The sequence below is a fragment of the Colletotrichum spaethianum genome (assembly GCF_022836535.1).
Source record: "Colletotrichum spaethianum MAFF 239500 DNA, contig07, whole genome shotgun sequence".
Taxonomy (NCBI): domain Eukaryota; kingdom Fungi; phylum Ascomycota; class Sordariomycetes; order Glomerellales; family Glomerellaceae; genus Colletotrichum; species Colletotrichum spaethianum.
The window spans coordinates 501,401-529,350 of NW_026054777.1; the positions used below are offsets into that span (position 1 = coordinate 501,401).

Consider the following 27,950-nt stretch of genomic DNA (forward strand, 5'->3'; position numbering starts at 1 on the left):
ACCAAATCAAACAGAATAGCAAAAATATTTCAGGTCGTGGTTGGAGATACTCATTCAGCAGGAGTTGCTGTATCACATCAAGAAAGTCTTTGGGAGATCAACAAGTTCAAGGGCAGACCGGCTATTTCTCGGTTCGCGATCTGATGAACAGTCGTCGGCAGGAGTTCTTGTCAACCATGGCTTCATTGCAAAGAGTTCTTCTGGTCCGTCTCGAATATCATGATTAGCCAGTAATCGGCGACAAAACAAAAAGCCAAACGTAGCCTCCTTTGAGGGTTTGGAGGTTCCTAGTTGGAATTAGTATTACTTTCTGCCAGGCAACGCAAGTTGACAAAAAGTGCGAGGAGCATACACGCCGCCTATGATCAACTTTGGACGCCATGCAGAGACCGGCCTGTAGCTGCAGGAGGCTCTTCTTTAAGTCGCTGAAAGTTGGTTCAATCACTACGTTGATAATTATAACAAGCCTGTAATGTGCGGAAATGGGTATCATTGTTATGTTGCGAAATATCATCGCTATCCAAAACGCCTTGTGGTAGTAGATATCTACCACCCTTTCGCCCTTGAAAACTTTTGTTATGTGTTTTCTCGACACTTATTTGAAGCTCACCTGCTGTAAACCAACACCCAATTTCCGCTCGTGATGCTCTCGGACCGAAACCAAAGAAATAATAACAATATGATGCAGTGTCCAACTGTGGGATATCTCTTGTGCAAATTCATCCCTCGTGATGAAGAAAACCCAGGCGCCTTGCAATGCAAATTGTGTCATGTCGAACAAAATTGCCTCGAAACCCAGTCGTCGTCCATCACCTGCACTGTTCGCGACCAGAACTTCAACTTAAACCACTCTCTTCCTCGCGACTACTACTGTAGCCACTTTCAGCTCCGCCAGCGGTGGCGACCGAACTGCCCGAAGCCAAAGGAAGTTCGGCACTCAAGCTCTTGCTACAGCTTCTAGCCGTTCCAGCTGCAGCGACAGCACTGCTGCTGCTGGCGCGGCGAACCTCGCGAGGTAGGATAGGAATCTTGATTTCCTCGCTACTTTCATCGTTCAATTCGTCCACCGGCTCATCTCCACCATCCGGCTCAACATCTTCCTCATCTCCACTCGACATATCTGCATCATCCGGATACTGATTCTCAAACGTAGAGATGCGAACCTGGTTTCCATGCTTCCTAATCGATACACTCGATTCGTCGTCTAATTCAAAGTCGTCTTCATCGGAAGTGTCGGAAGTGTCGCTGTCAAAGGAGAAGTACATACCCGGAGGCGGTAAGGGTGTGGGATTCAACTTCTCGACAGATCTGGACGTGTACTCGATGTTGACAGGAGATCGACTCTTGGACTTAGGCTTGTAAAGCCCGACCTGGGCTGAAGATACCAGCGGAGATGTAATCCTGTCGACAATCTTGGCGACATCCTTGGCGTCGAGTTTGAAAGTGTTAGGGTTCGTGCTGTTCTTTGGTCTCTTTGTGGTAGCAACGACCACAAAATGATCGTCTGGGATGACTCCACCCAGACCACAAGCATCCAGCTTGCTGCTAGCGGCGTCCTGAGGGACATCAGACCACGTAAAATCGGCCTCAATGTCCATCTCGCTATCGTCGGAACCCGCTTCTGTTGCGACTGCCACACTCGGTGCTCTTCTACCTTCAATCAAGGGGCGATAGGGAAGTGCCGATCCCGATTCCGTGCGCTGCAGTGCTTCGGGGGTCTCGGTTCTAGGCGACGACTGTTGATTCTGGCCAGTGGATGTCAAGTAGGACGAAGGAGATGCGTCTCCAGGGTCTCCAGATAAATCCATACAGAAGGGGGCACCACTGTAGTAAATGATGGCACCATCCAAACGACGCCGCTTTCGCCGGGCCGATCCTGAACCACTATTTCCCCATCGTGACTCTCCGTTGTTACTATCATCGCCGACACCAAAAGAGGAGCTCGAGTCGTCAAGAGAAGTCTGCTCAGCTGAGGATGATTGGTGCACAAACAACGGCTTATAGTGGAAGCTGTCAGCGGATGAGATGTTGTGGCTCAGTTTCAATTGGTCGGATGCATTCTGGCCTGCGGAGGAAGAATAGAATCCACTCCTGGATACCTGTCGGTGTTTGCGCTTCTTCGTGTGCTCGTTTTCAGCCTCTACATCGGATTCCTCCGAACGACTGTTCTGAGAGGCATCCCCTGAGCTGTCGCTGCTGAACTTCGTCCCTTCAGTACCTCCGCGCCATCGGATTTTGCGCCCATCAGGCGAAAGCTGGAACTTGGTGCTTTTCTCGGAGACGGCGTTGCGAATGTAGTCGGGTGCAACATTGAGCATGTGCAGCTGCGCCATGTTGCAGAGCAGATTCAAATAAACCCAGCCATCAGCATCCGGAGAAACATCCTCGTGTGTTGCGAGACCTGTCAGATGGGGTGGGGCCAGTCCGAGATGACGGATGTAATCCATATTTGCGGAGGGATTTTGTTTGCGGTCCGGATCAAGGTCAAGCGGCCGGGTAGGACGCTGCTCGAGTAGCAGCGGGTCCGGAGGTGATGTGCCAGTAGCCGCCGAGTTGCCGCCGGCGTCTAATTGATCTTCGTTCGAATTGGATGCAGACTCGTTTTCTTTCACCAAATTCTTGTTCTCCTCGGACGCCAAGATACGTGCCTCTCTAGAAGGCTCGTGGAAGCCCATGGGTACGTTGGATGGTCCGTGAGTGGTGGTAGTATTGCCGGTTGCTGGCTCCACCATAATGGGAGCGTAGGAGGCGATATTCGCAGAGGACTTTGGTTGGTTCCGGGCCAGGCTCCGGCCGCTGATTCTCCCCGTAAAAATTTGCTCCAATCGACGAACAATCAGTTTCTTCTTGTCTTTATCCGTCAAGACCATGTGACGTGGATAGAGCCCTTCGGGAATGTCTTTGAGGTAATTCTCCACCTTTTGCTCCGATGATTTGGCCCTCGAACTGGCTGAAGGTCGCATAAAGGAAGTTCCTGATGAATTGGCACCGGTTGACATTGACGCATACGCAGAATCAACAGGTCTAGAGTTAGATCCTGACGTCGAGGATGTGTGTTTGGAAGCTGATCCTGATCCAGACTCCAGTCGGTCGGCGTGTCTGGATTTTTTTCGAGACGAGGCCTCGGCACTAGGGGTATTGCTCTCCAGCCCTGATGCGAAGTCGCGAAGGGTGCTCTCCAACTCTCTCTTCTTGCGTTTCGGAAGCCCGTGAACCTTGATCTCGAACAGTTTGTCTCGCTTCATCATTTCAGGTCCCTTCTGTTTGTATCGTTTGAGCTCATCCTTAAGCCTCTTGATTTCGACAGTCAAGTCGTCGATAACACTCCGGTAATCATCGGCACTGCTACTATGTGTGGCACTCGGCTTGAGATTGCCTGGTAGGGGCGGTTGCAGATGCGTAGGGTAACTGTTGGGCTGCAGATTGTCTTCGTTGGATGAATCGCTCTCTCTTTGGAAAAACGGAGGATCGACTGGACACATCATTAGCCTCTGCTGCGAAAGAATCTTGGGCTTTCACTGTCTCACCGTCCATTCCTTGAGAATACAAGGCAGTAGGGTTCTCATTGCTTTGGTCGAACCATTTCTTGGGGTCACTGGGTCCAGTGTTGTGACTCTCGCCGGATGACTGCCTATGTGGTGAAGAGGATGACCCGGGGCTGACTGCCACAGCAGCGCGCTTCGATGCGGCCTTTTCACTCGCCTCGCGAGCCAAACGGTGGTGTCGCAGGGTTATAGAATGTTCGGGGGACGACCGGCGCGGTAACGGATGGCCTTTCGGCGACGTCGGCGGCTGCGTACCATGGGATGTGTGGTGAGCGTCAGACATGATGGCGGCATGAAGACGTTGTCTGGCTAAACCAAGATAATCGGAACTGGCACTAGAGTTACTATGTGAAGGGCGACGAATGCAGCAAGCGGTCGGAGAAGTTCTGATTTCCGTAGTGGCCGCCGTTGTATCGATGTTTCCCACACTGGAGTGGAAGGTTGATGAGTATATTTGGTTATTGTTTGTTGAGGGCAATAGCATAAGTCGAATGTATTACTAAAAGGTTGAAGACTAGTCAGCATCTGAATTTCATTCAATACAACAAGACCCTCAGAAGGTCGAGGTCGAAGGGTGTATATGTCGAGCGTAGTCGTGGCCTGTGATTGGCTGAAACATCGATCGATCGATCGAAGGTTGAGAGGCGGGTATGACGAAAGCCCCCATCAGAAGTCGACACTGTGAGAGAGGGTAGCACCTACAATGACAGGAAAAGGATGCACCACAGACGACTTTAGAACACGGGGTTTAGTTATCGGGGAAACCGCTTTCTGTTCGATACACGAGCGTTTTCCGTGCAGCTGTAAGATTTGATCGAGTTGAAGGGAGCCCAATGAACGCGTAGGTGGACTGCGAAGATGCAAACAACGTGAGTGAGCTGGATTGATGGGCAGCAACCGCTCTCGGTCAGTCGATCTGCTCAGTTGTCGTCGCCAGTAGAACAAGGTCGTTTATTTCGCCGTGAAGTAAAGTGTCAATTGTTGTTAAGCCAGTAAGTGGGGACTGCGGTGGGGTTTGCAGTGAAGAAATTCGTGTCCGTCGTTCGAGTGTGAGCGAAGATGAATGAGAGGGCACGTTCGCCCTTCCGACTCTGCCGCTAAGTCATACGGCAACAAGAGAAGCCGACCACTGATCACAAGGTGAGTTGAGTGTCGGCGCGGGGGTCAGAGAGCGTTGTGAAGAAGGGGACGAGGAGAGGAGAAGCGGTTATCTTGCGACGATTGAGCTGGTTTGAGCGGCTTCGCGGCGGGTGGACCGTGGTGTTTGCGTGGTGGACGTTTGGGTGCCGATTTCGACGGGCGAAATTCGATATGTCAGTCGGAAATGCGCAAAGCGCAACAAGGAAATCGGAGGGAAGCCAATGCGATTTTGGGCTTGCTCCGTCGTTGTTGCACACAAATATCGACCTGCGAGAGGCGAAAAACTGAAGAAGGGTAAGAAGAACAGCAGGTCTGGTCGGCGGGATGAGATGCGAACGGGTCTCCACGCCCCCTCCGGCTTCGAACAGAATCGGACAATACAGGGCCAATCTGTGTTGGGCCAAGAGCTGGTGGTAGGCCGTAAAAGCCTTGAAAACCGTACGGACGGCACACCCTCGACCCGGGGGCTATCGACGATCTGAATTGGGGGAGGGGCTTTTGGGGCTGGAAGGTGGAAGGCAAGGGCACTACAGCAACACGGCTGCTCACGTCCACGTCCTCTCTCGTTCGATGCTGAAAACCCTCCCGTGGTGTGCATCTGGAGGGTGTTCAGAAAAAGGGCGGAGGGACATCGAATCTCAAGGTTGCGAAACGTTTCGTGAGGTCTAGCCCAGTTCCCCACGCGCAGGCAAGTGCGGCCCCACACCAGCTTGGAAGCTGCTTGGTCTGATCTCCAGGTCGTGGCAGGGTTCTCGGGATCGAGAGTCAATCGAGGGAGAGGGGGTGTGGCTTTAGGAGACCTCGGGTGTGGCTCGCCTCTTGCCTCTGCAGCGCGGCAAGGGCAGGAACGAACGATGGACGCACCTAGGCCTTTTGAGCCTTCCATTCCTCTCGACAGCTGACGATCCGACGACTGGACCTCCTGCCTCCTTGGCGGTTTTTATTTTTATTTGGGGAAGGGGGCTCATTCACACATTCCTCTTATGCACAGTGCCACCACCCCCAAATTCAATTTCTCAACCGCCGCATATGCCCACCAAGCCGACAATCACATCACGCGCATCACATCGGGAAAGACGAGAATGCAGGTTAGGCAAAGAAAGAGGAAGGGACTATGGAAGAAGAAAAAGGCAAAAAAAACAACCCAAATATCCACCCATTTTACTTTGCCTGGTTTGACCCCGGATGCGATACATACTAATTAGTAGTACCAGCTTGCCAGCCACGACGAGTTGACAAGGTCCCGGTCCGTCCGTGGTTTGGTGCCTCCCTTCCTGCTGCTTGCTAGTCGGGCTCGCATGCACGAATCCTGTCGGTCGATTTTCTCGTCGGCCCAGCACAGAGGTGGATTTTGGCAGCTGGGAGAGCCAAGCCGGTTTGCCGTTGTTTGCAAGCCAGCTTGGCTACGTGATCCTGCGAAGACCCGGCAAACCTCCACCTCACAGGCAGCTGCGACTCGATCGTGGTGATTCAATAACTACATTCCTTGTTTTCAAGCCATTTTGTCACCCTTCCGCCGCGGTTGACGCCGTCCCTCCGTCCCTCCGTCTGTGCATGCGTTCCAGCACCAGGCTCAGCTAAGCTGTCGGTGAACAACCAGCGAGGTTCCCACCGAACCCACCGAGACAGAGTGACATGCTGGGGCTTCTTCTGGCAACAGCCCCTCCAACCCATCCCAGTCCCAAGCCCAGGCCGGCCTAGTGCCAGCTTGTGTCACGCCAATCCCACCGTAACTGTCGCGTCGGCTTCGTCTTCCTGCTGCGTTATGGACGTCCTGCGGGCCAAAAACGGGTGTGATGTTGCATCCACTTGAGTCGCCATCGGTGTCTAACCAGTTGATCTTCAGCCGGCGCACAAAGGCTAACGATGCCCCCCAATATCGAACGAACTGACTTTGGAGCATACCGTGTAGGGTCCACGCTGGCAACCAGCGCGTTCGTTCGGCGTCTGCCTGCTGACCGCGCCCAGTAGGAGCAAGGAGGGCAGAGAGCACAGCTGGGTGTCGGTGTCTACAGCGTAGTACACGGGACCTTCGCTCTTGTGAGCCTGCACACGGTGCATTCATCCGAAGAATGTCGCATTCGTCCACCCATCATTCGTCAACGGAGAATCCCCGTGTCCGGGGGACACACCGTGCAGCCAATCGTCAAGCACCACACGGGCCGCGAAACGGCCAGTCATGCTGAGGCGAACCCGCAATCCCGAGAGCCGCGATCTTGATTTTGCCTTGTCATCGAACTATTCGCCCGCCAACCGACTACGCCGACCTACCAAATCAGCTGACCGTTTCCCTTTCTTATTACTCGGGTCAATATCGGCTCACAACCATAGCGCCAATTTCGCCCTTATGCTGGCCGTCTCATCGCCGATGCGACAGGAGAACAACATAATAAACAGCTTTCTTTCCCCCCTGGTGACACGAGCTTGCAGCAGGAAAAGCTTCGGCCAATGTTGCATGTCGGCACCCACCTCGCGAGAAAGCCACTTGCATCGGCTCATCGCTGCAACTCCCCCCTCGTCAACCCGGAAAACGATGGATTCCATTTTCACGCCCATCACTTGTCAATCTCAAGATTGTCTCTTACCTTTTCCTCGGGGCACGCCCCCAGACCCCTAAAACCCTTAAACCTCCATTTCCCGTCGACCCAGGTTCACAGGTGCTGCTCGAGCCAATCAAAGGCTACGGAGTCATATCCGTCTCCACAAGCGATATTCCATTCGTCAGATCCAACCCCTCTCTTCCATCACTGCAAATTGATCGGCAGGCGTACCCTTGCACTGCTATACGTCATTGTGTATCTACTTACCCCGTCCAGGTGGTTGAAGATGAAGAACTTTCCGCTGACCTTCTGTCATAGCCCGCCATTCATTCGTTGCCCCCCGCCCTCGGCTCGCCTCACCAAGATTAAGCGCGCGAAGGTCACTATCTACATAGTACTTCACTTCGCATGTGGTACTCCTGATATCGCACCAGTCACCGCTGCTATGCTGTGTTTTCTCATGGGCCCCGCAATCCACAATTTCTACCGGCTTCCATGGCGCTCCACTGTGGCGAGAATCAAGGCTGAGCTGCATCGACACCGTGCGCCCTTGGCCGTCTACGAACAGACCCGACCAAGGCTGGCCACGTATGGCGAATGCCAGCTTCAGCAACTTGTTTGACGGTGTGTCGTTGTAAAACGATGGGCATCGAAAGGTGGCAGTCAGCTTGGATGGGGCCGGGCCAGGCGATCGGCAGGTCAGGTCGGTCGGTGCCGGAGAAAACAGAGTGAACGGCTCGCCGCGTGGAGACCCCGTTCAGGGTCCGGCCACCAGTTTCCGGCCACCACTTCGGGTAAAGACGCCGCTAAGAGAATCCAGCCAATCACGCACTCAATTCTTATACCTCCGACTTAAGGTTCGCCTTTCGATCTCTACGAGCCGCGTTGCTAGTGTGAATCGGGGGCACATAGGACCCTTACTGCATGGTCGTTGCCGCGCCTTCATCGCATTCCTTCGACCGCACCTTGATCGACTATCTCAGCCACTTGTCACAGACCAACAGAAGGTGCAGGCGGAGGTGATCACCCTCTGACAAATTCGTGATCCAGATCATCCTGCGCAATTCGACAGATTCCCATTCTCGAGGTGCGTTTTTCGCATCTCAGCTCGATGCGGATCTGTCAGATCTAGACCGGTACCTGCCATCGATGTGGATTCGCCTACCCAGGCCTTCGGGCATCACACGCGCTGGACATGGAGGGGAGTGTGTCCTAAACGATGCACGCCGTGCTCAACCCTGGCAACAAAGGGAAACCCCTTCTATGCGACCTGGGCGATGCTGCCTAGCCGCGTGTCCTCCGGCAAGATCTCTCCCACCTGATGCCCTTGCGGCCATCGTCGGATTGACCGCAAGCTGTTCCTGGGCCTAGCTACGTACGAGAAGCACGTGGGGCCAAGATGAGTCCTGTCAGCTCTCTTCTGGTTGGCAAACGGTCACGCACTGCGCCAGCTGTCGCAGCTATTCGCCCTTCGCCTCGAGCCGGGGGGGGGGTGGGGGGGGGGGTCATCCAGCCAGACCCTTTACAGCAATGCTTGCGCCAGGACCCACGCCTCCCTTTCGCTAAGTGCCCAGAGAGTTCTTCAAGAGGGCCTGTAGCGCTTGTGAGTTTGCCGGCCTTATCGTTCATTTTGCGGCTGGTCCAACCCCCGATCTCAAGGATCCGGAAGGATTTGATTCGATCTTTCATCAGCCGCATATGTCAAACAGCCCCCGACTCTACAGTTTTCCTTGCTCCGTAGCAAAGGGCCTGTCTCGTGGGCTCCATCCAGTCCGGAGCTTGGCTTGGGGTGGCTCTAATCTGACCACAAAAGTAACGTCTACAGCCGGGCCAGGAACAGTTCCAAGGATTGGAGGTTAATCCCTAACGCTATACAGTGGTACCTATACACACGCGACACCCTGTCCAATCGGCTTGCCTTATTGGAAGGACAGGACTTTGTGGGGGATGGACGGCAAGCGTGCTGATTCGGCGACGATGTTTCGCACACTGCCACAGGGCCACTTTCCCTGAGTCCCATCCCATTGACCGTGTAACCTTGACAAGACCGAAGAGGCAAAGGAGCTGATCTTGCAGCATACGCCCTCAAAGCCTGTCGGCTACTGTACTGTTGGTCCCACCATCACAACGACGCAACGCGAATAAACCTGTTTGCTTGTTTGCTTTCAGTAGGCGCTATAAAGCTTAGCTACCTCCTGTTGCAACTCTAACAGGTTTGCCGCACAACAAGAATAGCTTTTCTGATTAAGCATTTCAAATGGAGAGGACTCTTCCGAGCGGAAGTTGTCAAAATAGGATTACACATATGTCCAAGACTGTAGTTTGACGAGACGTCTCATCCATGCGCGCTGGTGTAGAAGGTACACCCTCGTACCAACCAGTGTTGGTGGGGGACCTCGAGGGTTAGCACAACCCTACGTTCGTTCGCCAAAGATCCTTTAAGTGTCATCATGCAAGATGAGAGTGGTGTACAGGTAGGTATCTTGTCTTCATTTATGTCTCTGCAGCACAATTCTAGATGCCCTCTACCTGCCTGCATTTCCGAAGTTTCATCTTCTGGACCGCCGTGTCCCTGATCGACAACAAGGCAAGTGGGATCTCTCTCCACCCCACGTGCGGCTGGCGGGGGGGGGGGGGGTGCAAACTACAGAATCGAGTAAAGAACGGTACCCATGCCGGAGCTAGGTCTCCGGCAGAGTGGAACCGCAGTTGACAGCGGCTTGGGCTCTTCGTAGTCAAGAGATATAACAGACCGTGGGCCCTTGTGTGCGGATCCGAAAACCCTGGGCATTTTACTAACGAGAGGTGTGCTTGCCGATAACACCACAGTCCTCCTAGTTTAGTTTTATGGGTTGACTGGGCCAGCAACAGAAAGGCATGCCAGAGTCGAGGAACTGCCATGGCGTTCTATAGGGAATCACCGTGAAGAGGTGGAACAGCCCAGGCTGGTAAACGTGTCTCGCAAGCGGGAGTTTAGCTAGAACCTGAGATGTCGAAAACCCCGCTTCCATCAAGAAATTCAAAGGGACGCTCTGCCGCGAATTCAGCAAAAGCACATTTCGATGGTCTGGGGCTATTGAGAATCTCTCATGGGGACTAGCTGCAGTGGCTACCTGTTCTTAATTCGAGCGGCTCGGCCTGGCCAGTTTGCTAGCCGGGCCCACTCTTCACGACCGCGATTCGCCGTCTTGTAGGTGATTTTGAACATTAGCGCTGATCGATAACCGCTATGCGGCAGAGGGAAGATGTATGGGCTTCGCTCTCTGACAGGTCTTGATACCAGGATACGAACAGGGCAGCGGGAAGAAACGCAAAGCGCGGACTTGCAGCCTTGTGTGTCCCATGATATTTTCCGTGCTACTGTTTTGGAAGGAGTTGGTTGCCTTAGAGAGAGGCATGCGCGAATTTCTATGCCATCGACCCATCGTACTAGCCGTATTGATGGCGGATTGGAATGTCGAGCGTTGACTACATACTCTGTCGAGCCTTGGTTTCATGTAGCGTACATACCACGACTCGAGGCCCCGCCGCTTGCATCTCCTTTTCAAATAAAGATTGGCTACAATAGACAGTAGTATAAGACAAGCAGCACCCTCTCATGGCCCACATTCAAAATCCTAAATATGAAGCTCGGTGACGCGCGTGGAGAAGAGAAACGACATGGAAACCAAGTACCATTACTTGGGTTAACTCGGCTGCTTAGGGCTTGAGAGATGCCCCAATCTCATGCTTAGTGCTTTGGGTAAGAGCACACTGGTAGTTGCCATAATCATACACGCTTTGCTCCCCTTCGACACGCTGACTGAACGCATGTTGACACAAAGTACACTAGGGCAGCATTTTAGAGGGAATTGCTCGGCGTGAATATTGTTCGGTTAGCCTTATCCAGGAGTGACGTGGTGTGAGGTCTTAATCTTCAGTCAGATGTGAGGACCGCTTGTGAGGGTGTCCGGGGGTTGCGACAACGTTGTTGACCAACTGCTCCATCATGATCTTGCTTACTGTATACCATTATGGTGACGATGATACGCTTTGCTGCCTAAAGTGTTTGGTTTGTTCTTATCCTCAGGCGCCAGCAGCAGCCTAGACTTCGGTCTGTCTCCGTCGTCCATTGCCCGTTCACGTATCCTCCATGCACAAACAGGGGGGAGGCAGAGACGATGGCACCTGGATGCTGAAACAACACATAGAAAGCTTATGTTTTTTCCCCATCGGCGGCAGTTTCTGAGGCCTTGCGTCAATCGAGCGGACGATGAGGGCAGTACTTGGGCACCTGGCCTCTCTCTCAGCATGCTTCGATCTTTAAGGAGGCTTATCATCATGGCTATCACGGTGCCGCCCCAGCTGATACCAGACAGCTTACACCTATGACTCCTAGCTTTTACCATCAGGACGATGATCGACGTATGGTTGACGTGTGTAAGCGTGTCGTAAAGGATCCCTTTCAGCCGGGTCGCATGCCTCTTTATGTCCCCAGATCCATGATGGAGCCTTCTAGTCATCAAACTAGCAACCACTCTGGTCTGCTAGGGAAACTCTAGAAGTGAAGCTCGGTACTGGAGGCATAATGCCTACGAGATTAGCCCTTATTGCACACGCCCGATCGTCGTTTCTTGCAGTAATGCTAAGGCAGTAGTATGTACATGGGTGTATCGTATTCATCGGGTCAAGTATGCTGACCAACAAAACTCTGTTGCCGTTCTTGTAGTTTCTGCGATTGCTACGGTGAGTATCAGCTACCTCTTTACCAGGACACCAGGGACTCAGAGTCTTTTTATCTACAATACAACAGAAAAGACCGACGTTCCCTCGTTCAAGTTGCCCAGCATGATGTCTCTAGCTTACCCCAACGTTGTTCATTACGCATATTTCTGAATCGCATCAACTTTGTGAAAGGGCTGGAACAGAACAATTACTCCAGAGCATAGACCTGACAATAATACATTCCACTTCCGAAAAAAGATACATGCCCAGCTGTCAGGTAACCCTGTCAGGTAAATTTGATGTCACCTCAACGTCGAAGCTCTCTATGTAATTGCCACTCCAAACCGCCGTCAGAGCTATCGTATCGACGATATTTCGAAGGCTAAACCCAATTAATAAAATGGACTCTCCATCGAGATTAGCCACTGCCCTGATGAAACGTCTTTGTAGCTCAAACATCAACGCATGAGCCCAATAGTCGCTCTACCCTGCTCCCCGGCGGCGAGCCCAAGCTTACAAACCCGCGGAACTGACGAAACGGGACTTCGGTCGGTCTGCTCTGAAGAAATAGCGGAGCCGTGCACATCGATGGTATTGTGAATGGTGACTCACACGCTGCATACGGTCTCCCAGAGCCCTGGGCTGCCACCGGATTGGGCATCACAATTATTAGGGCAGGGAAGAACATTGATAGAAGAGTCTACTGCCTCAAAATCATACCAAATACGTCAAGCATGGTATACAAGAGATTAAAAGTGAATTCTTCTCTATGTGAATCGGAGCTACTAGCTATGCTTCCTATGTGTCCGGAACTTGGTCATGGTAGGGATGGCGTCGTAGTCTGCTTATTGAGCGCAATCATGATTGAACCCTTCCCACACGCGATCTAAGGAGACCTCCTCATGGCCCCAGTAGACGATATCGCCAAGTCAGCCATAACCTTACAAAACAGGACGCAGACTGATCGTGGGCACGTTTGACTAACCTCTCAATGAAGTTTGCGCCGATTTCCCCATATTAACAGCCGACGGCACAGGCCCTGTCATGCTTCATCCGCCATCCTATGTCGAGGCAACAATAACCTCAGAAGGACACACGTTGACAAACCCCGCCGTCCTGTGGGATGCCAGGCAATCCTGTAGGCATGAACCGCTGACGTTGAGGCGCAGAATAGGGTGGACGTTCTAGTTACATAGCACAGGCTGGTCTGTGATCAAGTTTTCTGTGTCTTGGGGAGTGAGCGCGGTACTAGAGCTTTAACCTCCTCGAGCGCTTCTTCCCTTCCTCCTGTTCCGGAACCTTGAGCTACGGGAGACTAAGGTCAGCTTTGGGAACGCTTTATGAAGATCTTTCGAGTTCACGAGACGGGTGAGCTGACTCGGAGTGATCTTTTATTGCAAGTATTGTCGTGTCCTCCGGTGGATTCTTGTGGAGGTGTTTCAAGGTTGAACTCTGGAACCATAAATCTGTACATTGAGAAAGCATGCCAGCAAGGGTTCTGAAAGTGGGAGAGCCTGAGCAATGTCACGGCGAGCAGCTATTCGCGGTTACTGAGCCCCGTTATTCCTGGTGTATGAGAGGCTGATGTATCGATCGTGGAATTCATACTCGGGCACTCGCCATTCATAGTAGCCCAAGGCCTTCAGCTAGAGATTTCCTGGTCTTCGCAGTCTAGTACCCTCTCCTGAGCGTAACGATATGCTTAACAAGATTACATCAAGAGAACAGCAATTCGAATGAGTCCAAGCTCAAGTCAGTGTTTCTGCGATTCCAATGTTGCAGACGATGCGAAAGTCGGTTGCCTACTGTAACTCAGGACAGACTAGGCAGGAGATCGTTGCCATCCTCACCTGTTCGAAGAATCATGTATCGGTCTTTGTAGCATACGATGCTTGCAGCTCCAACGACAAGTTGCGATACTTGAACTGACTGAATCTCTGCCTCGTTGGTAGCAAAGGTCTCTAGGATTTAGCAGAGCTGGAATTATGTTGGTGAAATTCTCGAGCACCGTGAAGTCAACTGCGGAACTGCGATGCTGTCCGTGAGCTAGAAAACGAGCGAGGCAAGTGTGTAACCGCTCGGCGCCCTTCTGATGACCTGCCGACGTCTGCTGTTGCTACCTAGATCAATGATGCGGGGATGATGTGCTCAAGGAAGAGGTGTATGAACGAAAGTGGCAATAGAGGACAACATCACGTACTACAAACTACTGATCGTGACTCATGCAAAACCCCAAAGGACAAGGAGAAATAATGTCTTGCTGTCTAATGGTAATCATTTAGTCGTTAACTGCCCACCTCAATATACTTAGCCACCCGTCTGGCAGTGAAGTTTACGTCTACAACATGACAAGCCTTGCATATCGACCTTTTTGCACGTAGACCATGGATCAACCCCGGCTTCCGAGCCGCTAGTACCGCCTGATTCCCTTCTTTTCCTCTTGCGCCGCCTCCTGCGCCTGCGCGTTGATCTGGATAGCCTCCTTCAGCTTCGCAATGACCTCGGGCTGGTTGCTAAAGGCCCTCTGCAGCACCTCGTCCAGCTCCTTTTCGACCTTGCCGATTGGCTTGACGCCCGTCTTCCTGGCGCGGGCATCATTCGTCAGCTTCCCCCAGCGCTGGGTGAAGGCAACGATGGACTGCCTCAGCAGCTCGTCCAGCTGCTCGCTCATGTCCTCGACCGTCAGCGTCTTGGCCGTGACGGATGGCTGCTGCGGCGCGCCGCGCGACCAGAGGGAGCCGCCGATGATGTTGCTGACGAAGCCTACCCAGCTCTGGGGGCTCAGATTATCCCAGATGTGGCCGAAGTGCTGCATGGCTGCAGCGTCGCCACGTATGTCGCCGATCTCGAGGGACACGAGCTCGTTCTTGATGATGAGCAGGTTCTTGACCATGAACAAATCAGCATCCGTGCCGGCTTTGATTGACTTGATCCGGGCTTCTGCACGCTGCAGGACCTGGATGGTTTCCCGCACGATCTTGAAAACGACTTGGCTGTTCTTTTGCTACTGAATGTCAGCTTTAGAAGGCGTGTGAGGGATGAGTACAACTTACGCTTCGTTCCTTGGGCATGGCTTGGTCGTACATGGCCAGCAGCTTGAGGGCTTGTTTGACAGGCGGAAAGGCATTCGAGGATGAGACGCCGTTGATGACGGGCCCGACGGTAAGGGTCTCGTCCTTGACGACGGCCTTTGCGACTGTCTTCGTAATCTCTGCCTCGAACGCACTATCCGTGAAGACCCAGAGATGCTCCGTCAGCAGCCTGGCGCTAAGCTCTCGGCACTGGCGCGCAAAAGGTGATTCTTCGTCGTCGTAATCAAGGACGAGATACTCGTTGGTCAGCCATCCTACAACACTGCAGATGGTGTCCAAGTCTGCAGTCTGCAATGCGGACTGCAGGTTTGCGGCTATCTGCACAAGGTTTGCCGGGTTGACCAGAGACCTCTGGTTGGACTTGAGGACCCCGTAGGCCGAGTTCGGGTCAGAGCTCCACTGCAGATCCAGACCAAATATCTTGACAAACAGGTTGGCCTCGTTGAAAGCGCGTTCATAGCTCTGCTTGATGTAATTCCTCGAGGCCGTCTCAACAGACAGGTCTTTGATCTCCTTTTTGAACTCGTCCTGATCATGCTGCACAATAGGCTTCAAGTCACGATCTCGGACGCTCAAATAAGAGCTGAAGAGATTGCTTGTGGTGTTGGAGTAGATGTCCTTGGCAACGCCAGTGATGGGAAGGCCGTATTGATCATACACGCTGCTCACTACCTTGTGGATATTGGGGATCAATGAGTACGAATCGAGGATCATCCCCTCGAAACGACCGTACGCAACCGCATGGCGAGTAGCCTCGGACTTTGTTCCCGCGATCTGGCCAGAGATCTCGGATGATATACTGTCTAAGCGATTGGTGAAGCCGACCTCAAGAAGATGAAGTGCCTTGGTGAGCAAGGATTCGTAACGAGCAAGATAGGACTCAGCATCGCGGTAATCGGTCTAGTATTGTCTGTCAGTCCCAGTTCCCAAGCGTAAAGCAGAAGCACCTACGTGTTGCGACATGAACCCTATGCAGGAGTCAAGATTTCTCAAGATCTCGCCGAAAGAGTCATCGTCCACCAACCGCCCAGCGCCAGGGGCATTGAGTCTCCTGGAGACATTGTCGAGGTATGCGTAGAAATGGAGATCGGTGCCCACTTCGTCTGCCAGCTTCTCGAGTCGGTGCTGCTCAGACAGGAGATCCTCGCACTGAGATTGGAATGAGCTCGTTTGCGCCTCTACAGACTGGAACGACTCAGACAGCGTCGTCAAGAGCTTCAGCGCTGCGTTTGTGTCGTCGATTAGCGTGTCGAGGTGTCGTTCGGTGAGCGTAAGTTGGTCTTTGTAGAGTCTAGTCTGAGGGTCAGCACCGCCTCTCTACAGCAAGCCGCTCGAACTCACAGATACTCTTGCTGACTAGCCTCGAGCAATTCATCCCCATGCAGGCCAAGGACCGGATGAGGGCCGGTCTTGGAGTGGGCAATCTCGGCCGCAATATCCAACGCATCCCATGTCTTGTCCTTCCTCCGTCTGCGTTTCTTCTTCTGTTCGTCCTTTGCCAATTGAGCTCGGACAACGTGGTAGAAGTCGGAGTATGACTTTGCGCGGCGGAGCACAGTCGCTTCGGGAGGGGTGTTGCGGTTCTCAATGTCTTCGAAGATCTCGTCAAGAGCCTCTGGTGCACCGGAAGCTTGTGGCACACCCTGTCATGGTAGCAGTTGTTAGCAAGGTGTCCAGAGGGAGACAGACGGTGGGGGTGGTTTGGAGCTCACGTTGGACTGCTGCAATAGCGACTCTCTGCGGCGGTGAGTTCCCTGGGCGGCCGTGGCGGCTTTCTTGGCCACGTCTGGCACGAAGCTGTACCAGGAGTCGTCGTACATCGTGGCTACCCTCGAGAGCTGTCCGGGGGCGTGGGCGAGAAGCTCTGACGCAACGAGATCCTGTCCGGTCTGGCGCCGGTCGATGTTCCCACCAAAACGCGCCCGCCGGTCCGTCCAGGACAGCTCAGCCAGCTCTCACCTCGCGTAAACTGGGCGGAAAATCATTGGCCCCAACTGCGGCCGGCTGGAACTGCGAAAGTGGGGTTCGCATGTTCACCCGCTGCGGGGCGCACGGTCCCATGCACGGTCAGGGGTCTTTTTAGAGTCTAGATTTAGTGCTGGGCGAATCGAAGTTTTAGTTTTCGTGGATGACCTCACGACCTGTCAGCGAACGTCCCGGCTGCACCTCAGCACCACCACCTTACGCAAGTGGTTTGTTTTATCAGTGGGTTTTTTAATGCTCTCGTCTCAACATATCTCAAATTCCACAGCCATCTCTCCAATCGCTTCTTCTCGTGAGCCTTGAAAAGATGAAGGCTTGCAGAACAGCTACGCGCAACGCTGGCGCGTCTCTTACAGCTCAGAGATGCGCCGCCGTGGTCCGCCGCCATGCCAGCTCCGGCCCCCGCCGACCCGGTGAGAAGTCGGGCTTGGGGAAGGCCACCGCCTTGCTTCTCACGGCAGGAACCGCGGGTGGTCTGTACTACGCCGACGATTACTTCAACGGGCCTCTCAAGCAGTTCTTCAGCCCCGAGGCCGAGAAGGAAGCTGAGCCCCGCAAGACAAAGTACCAAAAGGCCGAAATCGAGTTCGAAAAGGCAAGAAAGGAGGCACTGTCAAAGGAGGAGAACCGCGACCTCATTAGCTCTCAGCATCTTCAGGTCAAACAAAGCTGGGAGAACCCCGGCGTCTACGCTTGGGGCTCCAACGTGGGCAAGGTGATCGACCCGCAATCCAAGGAGACCGTCGTCAAGCTGCCGAGGAGGATCAAGTATTTCGATGGGAAGCTTTTGCGGGACATCAAGTTGTGCCAGGACTTTGGCGCTGCCGTCACGGAGAAGGGCGATCTCGTGCAATGGGGCCTGGGTTTCTCAAACACCGACCCATCGCCTGTTGAGACGCTCAAGGGCAAGGACATTTCCAAGATTGCCATCTCCAACGACCGGATCATTGCACTCTCGTCCAGCGGATCGGTATACTCGGTCCCGGCGTCACGCAGCGGCCTGGTGTCCGGCTCGCAGTCGCTACAACAACCGCAGCAGTCGTCGTCGTCGTCGTCCTGGATCCCCTTTTGGAGCTCGGGCGGATCAGAGTCGGTCAAGTTCAGAGACCTGACGCCCAAGAACCTGGCCTGGGGTGAGAAGGTCACGGACATCAGCAGCGGCCTGCAGCACAGTCTGCTGCTGACCTCAAAGGGACGCGTCTTCTCCGCCGCCGCCAGCACGGCCGAGTTCCCTTCCAAGGGCCAGATGGGCGTCCCGGGTCTGAGCTGGACCTCGCGTCCGGCAGGGCCTTACGACCAGCCTCACGAGATCACCGGTCTCTCGGGCTTCAACGTTGCCAAGATCGCCGCCGGCGACTTCCACTCTGTTGCCCTGACCAAGGACGGCAAGCTCTTCACCTTTGGCGACAACACGTACGGGCAACTCGGACTGCCGGCCGAGTTGACATACCAAACGGTTGACGCGCCGTCTCTTCTGAACACGGCCAAGCTCTACGCCAACACCGGACTCATCCCGAAGATCACGTCCATCGCGGCCGGAGGAAACAACACCTTCTTCACCGTGGACGCCACGGAAAGCGGTAGCGAAACCGTCAGCGGAGACGTCGCGCCGGCGCGGCGCATGCCAAAGGTCACGGCGGACTTCTGGGCGTGCGGGCAGGGCGTCTATGGCGCGCTCGGCACGGGCAAGTGGACGCACGTCACGCCGGGGCCGGCCAAGGTCAAGGCGCTCTCGTCGCTCTTCGAGTTCGACGAGAAGAACAACAGGATGACGCCGATCCGGCTGTCCAACGTCACGGTGGGCAGCACGCACGCGTCGGCGACGATGGACAACGTCACGCGGACGGGCGCGACGACGCGCAGCTCCGACAACGACACCAACTGGGGCGCCGACGTGCTCTTCTGGGGTGGCAACGAACACTACCAGCTCGGCACGGGCAAGCGCAGCAACCTGAACACGCCGACGTACATTGGCGCGCTGGACGGCGGCGCGGGCGACGCGCTCATGGGCCGCGCGGGCGAGGTGCACCGGTTCCAGCTCACGCCTCGGCAAACCGTCCGGCTCGGCAAGGACGGCAAGGGCAGGAAGGTGACGTTGGAGCAGAGGGTAGAGTGCGGGCGGTTCGTGACGGCCGCCTACTCGGCGGTCTAGTCGCGGACGACGAGGCCGGGCGGCTGTGTACGTTTCACCATTGAACGAGAAGAGGAAACGCTGAGCTCTGTCAAACCAGGGATGTGGAGAAGATGTTGTACTATTAGGTATCCCGGAGGATATTGTCAGGATATAACCTTGTAATTTTACAAAGAGCGAGCGAGTGAGAGAGAGAGAGAGAGAGAGAGCCTGTGAAGGAGAGCTGTAAGGCTCTCCGGGCGGAAGCCGAGACGAAACGGCCGTAGAGGATCTCGTCGATACGACGGGGGACGCTCTCACGCAACCTCGGGTATATCCCTTTATTTTCCCGCGCGGTCACGCCGTCGAGGCTTGGCAAGAAGAATTCTACTCCTATTCTACGGCACCTGTCCACCGGATTGCGTGTCACATGGACCCTTGCGAAAGGGCGAGGGCCCCAATGGTCGCCTGGCACAAGACGTGAATCATCTGAAGCCCGTCCTTTGCTTGGCAGCGGTTCGAGAACAGCGGCGCGCCCCACCGCCTGCGCGTGTTTTCCGGACGGCTCAAGTCCAGGTCGGGAAGTGTAAAAAGCTCGGGAGGAGCTGGGTAGGCAGGCAGGCAGGTAGTCGAGGAACCCATACCCTGGATCCTCAAGCGCTTGACCTGGGGCGCCTTGCCTACCTACGGAGGTAGTCTACGTAAGACAGATCAAACTCAGACAGGACGAGACTCGCCGAGATGGAAACACGGTGCAACGGAATCGGTGCTTGGCGGGCCGGGTTGGCAGTGGCGGGTTTCGATGGCGTTATTCCAGAAGCTTGTCACCCGAGGGGAATACGGATCGGGTAGGGGAGTCAGCAGCTACACTACCTCCTATCGGCCACAAGGTCCGGCGTGTGGCCCAGATCCGATCACACCGGCACACCTGCGTGTGTTCGGTTTGGGACACACGGCAATAAAGGCAAGACGGCCGCCAACGGACGAGTTGCCTCTGCTCACGTTCCGAGTCACTGGGCGCGTGCTTTCCTCGCTCGCTGGCGGTTGGCGTTTCAATCTGGTCACGCATGGTAGGGTTAGCTCGGCGAATGACCGAGCTAGATGATTGGCGCACAACGAGGACGAAGGGGGCGGGAGAGGACGGGAGGGCGGGAGGCGGGAGGGACTTGGAGGGTACGGTAGGCAGGTCAGGTGCAGCGGCATCCTGGACGCTAGCGTCCTAAACTACATACATACATAGTACGCCCCCCAACTCGGGGGCCTGGCTAGGTACTGTTGTGCTGCTGCTACAGTACCTTACACGTGCAATGAGACGGGAGGCGTATTGCATTTTTGACAATTGCAGCTGCAGCCGCAGCCGCAGCCGCAGCCAGTCGCAGTCGCAGTCGCAGTCGCAATCGGCATCCTACGCACGGGGACCCGTCAGCGAACGCACCTGTGCTGCGTCGGTGGGGGGGAAAGGGCCCGCAGGCTCCTTGGACAGAAGCTGGCTTTCGACATGTGGTACAGGTCAGTACATAGTAACGCAGCAATAGCTCCTCATGGCCATTGGCAAGAGTCTCCAAATGACGCTGCGAAGCTCGCCCAACAGCAAGGTTTCCTATGTACAGCACGGCACCGGACCAAGGGGGAGCATCTCGGAGCTCGACTGGCGAGGCACACGCGCCCGTTCGCGTGGTTCCTCCAAAGGGCCTCCAAAGGAGACAACAACAACCCCCGTTCGCGCCGGCGGTCCTCCGGCGGGGGTTGGGCTCCAAACCTTGGGTCCCCGGGGGGCCTAGTGGGTTGAAGCCTCGTCCCAGCTGGGCGCCGGGTCCATCACGAGAACACACGTCAGCTGGCGACAGGGCTCTCTGATGAGTTTTTTTTTACCCTTCTTCTTCTTTCTCCTTTTCTAAACTGCCCAACGGAGCGGCATGGGCCTCTTCCGAAGATGGCCCCCGGCCCCGTCCACGACCGCGGCGAGTCAAAATACCGTTTCGCGGCGCTGGCGACGTTCCCACCGTTGGGACCCCTTTCCGTTTCGAACGCCAGGGGAAGGGAGGGCGACGACGTTCACGTTGCGCCGAAACGCACTGCACCGGGAACTGACTGCCTGGGCTGCCTCGTTCTGCAGCAAGCAGCCAGCAAGCGGCAAGCGAGCAAGCAGTTCTTTACCTACTTGGGTGGGCTTCCAGCTCCTCGGGACGCGGCGGCAGGGCGGAGGCTAAACAAGGCATGGCCCCCCTTCCCCCTTCCCTTTCCCCTTCCCTTGCGCAGCTTAAACCCCACCCCCAAGGGCCCAAATGGTTGAAGCAACCCAGAGCAGAGCCAGAAGACTACCATCCGTGCGCACTGCCCGAGATTGTGGTAGCCCAGGCGAACTTGCACACATCCACTCATTCCAGATATCCATCGTCATCCCCGTCCTGACCCTACCGCCCCCCATGCCCTGTCCCTGGACTCGTCGGGGCAGACGGCCAGAGATGGACATAAGATCGCGTCCCATCGAGTCCAGCCAGAGCCAGAGCCCTTGCCGCCCAATCATCCACATGCTCTACGTCGCGTTCCGTTCTCTCTTGTTCTCGGCACGGAAACAGAACGTTGCAACGGGCGGGCGTCTCGTCCAAGGAACTTCCCAACGTCGAGACCTTCCCCTCCTATTTCCCTCTGGTCCCTTGCTCTCTTTTTTCGTGATATCGCCCACCCGTATGCCACCCGACAGCCTCATCTTGACACTCGAGTCCCCTCACCCTTCTCCTCTCGACGTTTCCTCTTCTTCGTTTTCTCTTGGCTGCTATCGGTCGCCTTCCGCCGTGGGGAGAAGCCGTCACGTCCCGGGGAGAGCGAGAGAAGTGAAAGTAGAGCCTCTTGGTCATCAATACCCGCCTTTTTTGTGTGTGTTATAATCAAAAATTCTACCATCTTGTAATCGTGGCAATTTCTCACCCGAGCCCCTTCCCTCCTCCCGTCCGCCCGGGGGCTTAACCTAATAATCTGTTTCTGCCCTTCCCCCTCCTCCTCCTCTTCTTCTTCTCCTCCTTCTGTCGGAAACTTTCGATATCGATACCCGACCTGGAACATTCATCTCCCACCACACCTCAACTTACCTCACCCTGACACGCCTGTCTAGCCCGTCCCTTTCTGACGGGTAGCAACCTTCGGCACGTGCCCTCCGAGTGACACGGCCAAATCCCGACTCGTGACGCACGAGCTGAGAGTCCCACCCCTCGAGGTCCATCCATGCGACCACTTTAGATCGCCGGGAACAATACTTCTCCATATCTCGACGTTTCGTTCCGATCCTCTCTGTTCTTGTCTCGGCCGTGTGGACGGTGCACTCTTTGCGCTCTTCACACCAACCACAAAATACTCTCGCAACCACTCCCTCCCCTCGCTTCATAACTCATCAACGACGGCCGCGCCCTCCTCCTCCTCCCTCCATCCTTCAGCCACCCTTCCTCACCCCTCATTCCGCCTCCCTTCGGTCGCCCAGCTGAGCCAACAAATCAAACGACGAATTTCCCGTCAAAAGCCCGACATTCTCTACCCCAACCCGCGCTTAACTTGGTTTGATCTCGCTGGCTGCAGCTCCCCGTCCTGCTGGGCCACCCTATATCCAAAAAAAAGAAAGGAGCTTCCTGCAGGCTGCCGGCGCACCCTTTTTCTTTCTTCCCACCCGAAACTGTGACGACATTCCAGCCTACATAACCAACCTTTCACGCCGCCCGCCGCCCGGTACCATCTCGTCGTCGCCAACCTCGCTGTCGCCAAACTCCATCCTCCCTCACCTTTATCGAATTTCGCCTCGTCGGCCCCCTGCTGCATCGAACCCGGCCGTGTTACACCCCATCGTCACATTCCGTGCGACAACAGCCTATTTTGCTGCAGATCCCAAAATGGACCACCTCCCCAAATTCCGCAGAAAACCAAAGATCCCAACAATCTCCACGACAGACGTCAAGACTCTTCCCTCCCGAAACGGCATCGACGAACAGCCCCCCCAGCAGATCTACCCCTCCTCCACCACCACCACCGTCACCGTCACCGGCGGCAGGTCCCCGACCCCGACGAAGCCCGGCTTGCGCAAATCTGCCTTCCGCGGCCTCCACCTGCGCAGCCCGGCCAAGCGCGCGCGGTCTCCTCCCGCGGCCTCTCTGCCGCTGTCGCCAACACCGCCCGCCATCGTCTCCCACGACGGCATCACCTCCTCCCCGGCATCGTCGAGACAGAAGGACAAGGATGGGAGCGGAAGCGGCAGCAAAGACGACTCTGCCGCGTCGTTGTCGTCGTCGGGAAAGAACAGTCAGGAAAGCACCAGGCCGAAACCGAGGATCCCGGCCTTCCTTGACCTTTCTGTACCAGGTACGAGACCTCCGCCGCCTCGGAGACGTAGAGGCGTAAGGCGGGAACTAACTGCTGGGTTTCCTGCAGATCTAGAAAACAAGTTCCAGGAGCTCGTCTGGCTGGAACGCGAACGCCTGGCAGCCGGCCTCGCCCCCGACGCCGACGAGAACACAAAATGGGGCTCTTACAAACAGACGGACCTGCGCAGGGGCGTGCAGGATCGCTATTTCAACATCAAGCCCTGGAACCACAACCGCATAAAGCTGCGCGTGCCCGCCGAGGAGCTCGACTACGTCAACGCCTCGACCATATCCCTCTCCTCGCCCTCGAACAAGGAGCTCCCTCCTTTGCGATATATCGCGATGCAGGGCCCGACTGAGAACTCGGTGGACTTCGTCTGGCGCATGGTTGCGGAGCAGCTCACGTCCCCCGTTGTCATTGTCCAACTGACAAGCTTTTTCGAGAGTAACCAGGTCAAATGCTTCCCTTACTTACCGCTGGACGAGACGCAAGGGCCGTGGACAATCAACGAGCTGGACGGCTGGAACGACGGCTGGAGCGCTACGCTGAGCTTCGACTCACTCACCACTCTGGAGGACGGCGCCATCGAGGTTCGCAAGCTCCTGTTGCGCGTCGGCGACGAGGAGGAGGACCGCGTAATCTGGCACCTCTTCTACACCAAGTGGCCCGACTTTGGTGTTCCCGCCGTCGATGACCTTGCGAGTTTCTTCACGCTCATGCGCCTGTCGCGCGAGTACAACACGACGCCGGAGAACCCGCGCATCATCCACTGCAGCGCCGGCGTTGGGCGCACGGGGACCTTCATCACGCTGGAACACATGATGCGCGAGCTGGACGAGGGCGCGCTCGACGCCTATGACGGCGACGGCGAGGGCGACGATCTCATCTTTGCGACCGTGGACGTCCTACGCGAGCAGCGCCGCAGCATGGTCCAGGCCGAGTCGCAGTATCTGTTCCTGTACCAGGTGCTGCGCAAACTGTGGCAGGAGAAGTACGACGTTGAGGACAGCGACGGCGACCGCGAACCCGCGGCTAAGAGGCTCGAGGTCGAGGAGCCGTCGACTGACTAACGAGACATGCCGAGTAACCCCTGACACCCAAGACGCTTGTCGGGGGGGGGAAGGATAGACGCAAACCCATGATTAATCGAGAGACTGTGGCAGCATGGCATTTGTAACTTTAACCTACTGTACCAAAGCAAGCAGCATAACCGGGCGTTTTCCTTTTTTTTTTTTTTTTTTCGGGAGGCAAACAGATGCGACTTTGGAGGCGGACAGCATATAAACCCACGAGTTTGGGTTTGGGATTTATACGATTACGTTGGGTGGGGTGACACCGCGTACATCAAGGACGGGTTTGAGGATATTCCCCAGGAGGGTCATGAAGAGCTCACTCCCTCTGGGAGAGGAGATGTTGTAGGAATATAGTCGGGTCAAGCCTCAGCCTAGAGCGGGATGGCAGGAATCGATACACGCCCTGTACAAGGGGCTTTCTTTTTGATCAAAGTCGTACACTCTTGATTTGTCCGTCCTGGTGAGACACTTGCAGAAGAATGGCAAGGAAAGCTCGTCTGAAGAGGCAGCTGGCACAGACTTCTCTCTCGTAGACGACCGTCGTCTCGATGCGAGGCAACGTAGGGACCCGCGATGCTGTCTGTTTCTTCTACATTGCATTGAGCACGTATGGGATGGCGCCCGTCCAACATTCGACAGAGCGAGGTAGGTCGTCACAAACAGGCCGAATCGCTTCCAAACCAGCACCGTGACGCAGCGGCACCCGGGTGACCATCTGCCTCGTGGGGAGCGCATCCTCGCTTGAGCTCTGGTTCTTGCATGTGACTTTTACCTTTCCAAGGCCTTGCGAGAGACAAAAACCCAGCGCATCGTATGAGGGCCGGACGAAGCACAGCCTCCCCCCCTTCTCTGGAGCCTGCATGCGACTTCTGTGGCCGGAGGCTTGCGATCCTGTGTTATGGCCTGTGGCCTTGAATGCCATCAAGACGTCATTGCACAGCAAAAAGGAGATTGTGGCGGGATGCCACGTTCCTTGGTGGTGATGGTGTCATCCTGAGCAAGGCATATGGAGGCTATCATGGAATATTAGAGGCTGCTTGGCGGGAAATATGCCAGGCGGCACCTCGAAGTAAAAACGACTCGGCCCGGCAGGCCGACTCATTACTATCCCGGCAGACCTGGAGGTGAACTCTTTATCAACGGTTCTGCGAGACGATCACCAGGTTAAAGGCACCCATCGTGGCGAGTGTTCTTGGAATAGCCCTTACAGGGCACACGCCAAATCTGCTTTGTGGAAGGTCACGGCGAAGTAGCAATGTTACTGTTGGCGTCCAGACTCGGACCGATTTAGGCTGCTCGCCCGCGTCTGACAAAGATCTGTATAATCCTTCAACTTCCAAATGATCAAAGTTCTGTATTGGTTTTCGATCTTTCAAGGCCCGTCGTCGCCGACCTCGGCAGTGTGGATGTGTGTACGTATCAAAGGTGACATGGCACATATCATTGTCACAGGGCGCTTTCCGTGATGGATGGCACATCCTCATTCCATTCATGCTGACCGGTTCCGGGGACTCCCGCCTCGGTGTGAGATTTCGAGCCGGGGTGGTCAGCCGGAGCGTTATACGTGTGGGAGGACGCCTGGGGTTGTCGTTCTATACAACACAACCATTCGCAGCTTTTTGTGATTGGCTGCCGAGCATATGTGCCATACGGGAGAGGCCGACCGAAGTGACTGCGGGGTGAGTTGCGCGTTCCGTGAGCCATATGACAAGTGACGAGGCGGGTTGACCCTGCATTGTGCATTCAGTTCGCTGATCACGAATCCGCATGTTGCCCGTCGCTTTGGCCGGACATCTTTAGCGACGTTGAAGATATTTCGCGTAATGCTCGATCGCCACGGATAGGTGTCGCAGGCGATCCCCTTGACGCAGTTGGCAAGAGACCGAGCACCCCCTGATGAACTCTGAAGAATGTGCGAAGCGGATAAATCAAAACCCACGAACGAAGCTTGTCCGCTAGGGAGTGCAACCCTGGTCTCCGCAATGATGAGCAATGATGCCCTTGTCAGATCAACGTCTGTTTAGCTGGGTTGGATGTGAAGACACGGGCATCTCCGGTAAAAGTACACCGAGGTCTGTCAACCGAAGCGGTCGTTTCTTTTTCCAGTCGTGGAACCGTGTGGAGACCTTGGCCCCAGGGCCAGGCTGTCGGAGCAACTGACGTTAATTTGCAGGTATCTCCAACCTCCCAGGTCGGTTTCATGAACGAAAGGGGAAAAGATATGATGAGGCGGGGGCTTGGATGATCTGATGTGATGTGATGTTTGTGTGCGTGGATGTGTCGGGGGTCGTTCGGACCGGCGCGGCTAATTAAGGCTCGGTAGGTCTTGGTGCTCCGAGGTCGTGAGTTCCGTGTCTGCTAGGTGTTGCCACGACTGCACTGAAAGGCGTAGTTCAATGTTATTATGAATCAGAGCCTGAAAGCTGAGCAGACCTCGTTTAGTGTGATCCAATAGGTCTTCATCAAATGGCGGGGACTGAACGATCCAAGACATGTAATCCCTTCATCCGGATGCGAATGTTCAGCCCGGGTCCGGCAATATACAACAACAGTCGTCCATCTCTCGGCGTAGTTACTGTCTCGGAGCTGTGCCTCGATAAGTATCGGTACACCTGACAATTTCAACGGGCTTGAACAGGATATGGGGAAAGCGGATTCCCTACATACAGTGACATTCTGTGCCGTGGTTACACGGCAGGAAAAGCACGGAGCATGTCCGGGTCACTGAATGCGAGGTGCAGCGCAACTCAGCACGGCAACAGGGGTTGGCAAAGACAAGATGAACCGGCAAATGGGGGCTTTTCAAAAACCCCAGATTTGACGAAGCAGCCGGCATGAAAGTTTGAAGTTGGAGGGCGCAACCCGCTGTTCTTTTGGGGCCATAGCGAGCGCAATACTTGCAGACATTTTAGGACCATGCTTAGAGCTCAGGCAAATTTCCAAGGTTTTTGGTCCGGTGCTGATGATGTAGTGGGTGCTGCCGTCGTGTGTAAGTTGACGTTGAATCGCATGTGTCGTCAGGACGTAGTGTGGCATTGGACATGTCTGTGCGTTATCTTTTGCCTATCGCTGGCGGCAAGCGGCCGGCACGCTCACCGAGCGCGGGCTTGACACATGATAAAGGCACATTGAGAGCTGCAGGGTTGATCAGCCAGAACGAGGGTTCCTGCCCGTCGACGACTGAGAGCGATTTTAGACAATGTGTTCCGCGAGCGCTGGATCATGTAGTTTGAGCTCAGTCAGGTCAAGCGCCCCAACCATCGCGCATGGTCTGTGACCAAGCCTTCACCGCGGTGGGGTTGACGCTGCATTCCCCAGACAATAAGTGCGTCCTCCAAGGCAAGGTGAGCACAACGTTTAGGCTGGGGACGACAGCGCAGGTGTGTGTGGATGCACAGTAAGTGGTGTGGGTGAGT

At 55.1% G+C, this 27,950-nt stretch overlaps 4 protein-coding genes across 4 annotated transcripts; 2 read left to right on the forward strand and 2 right to left on the reverse strand.

Annotated features, from left to right (window-relative positions):
* Positions 1–836: 836 nt before the first annotated feature.
* Positions 837–3,828, reverse strand: ColSpa_03562 (frequency clock protein; the record flags this gene model as incomplete). Its single annotated transcript, XM_049269774.1, has 2 exons — positions 837–3,472; positions 3,528–3,828. 2 exons carry the CDS (start codon positions 3,826–3,828, stop codon positions 837–839), a joined length of 2,937 nt encoding a protein of 978 aa, XP_049125731.1.
* Positions 3,829–14,339: 10,511 nt separating this feature from the next.
* ColSpa_03563 (conserved oligomeric Golgi complex subunit 3) lies at positions 14,340–16,841 on the reverse strand (the record flags this gene model as incomplete). Its single annotated transcript, XM_049269775.1, has 5 exons — positions 14,340–14,933; positions 14,983–15,921; positions 15,973–16,312; positions 16,363–16,664; positions 16,734–16,841. 5 exons carry the CDS (start codon positions 16,839–16,841, stop codon positions 14,340–14,342), a joined length of 2,283 nt encoding a protein of 760 aa, XP_049125732.1.
* Positions 16,842–17,311: 470 nt separating this feature from the next.
* Positions 17,312–19,156, forward strand: ColSpa_03564 (protein FMP25, mitochondrial; the record flags this gene model as incomplete). Its single annotated transcript, XM_049269776.1, has 1 exon — positions 17,312–19,156. The coding sequence occupies one exon, from the start codon at positions 17,312–17,314 to the stop codon at positions 19,154–19,156; it is 1,845 nt and encodes a 614-aa protein (XP_049125733.1).
* Positions 19,157–22,992: 3,836 nt separating this feature from the next.
* On the forward strand, positions 22,993–24,531 carry ColSpa_03565 (RecQ-mediated genome instability protein 1; the record flags this gene model as incomplete). Its single annotated transcript, XM_049269777.1, has 2 exons — positions 22,993–23,458; positions 23,528–24,531. The coding sequence occupies 2 exons, from the start codon at positions 22,993–22,995 to the stop codon at positions 24,529–24,531; spliced, it is 1,470 nt and encodes a 489-aa protein (XP_049125734.1).
* Between the last annotated feature and the right edge of the window lie 3,419 nt (positions 24,532–27,950).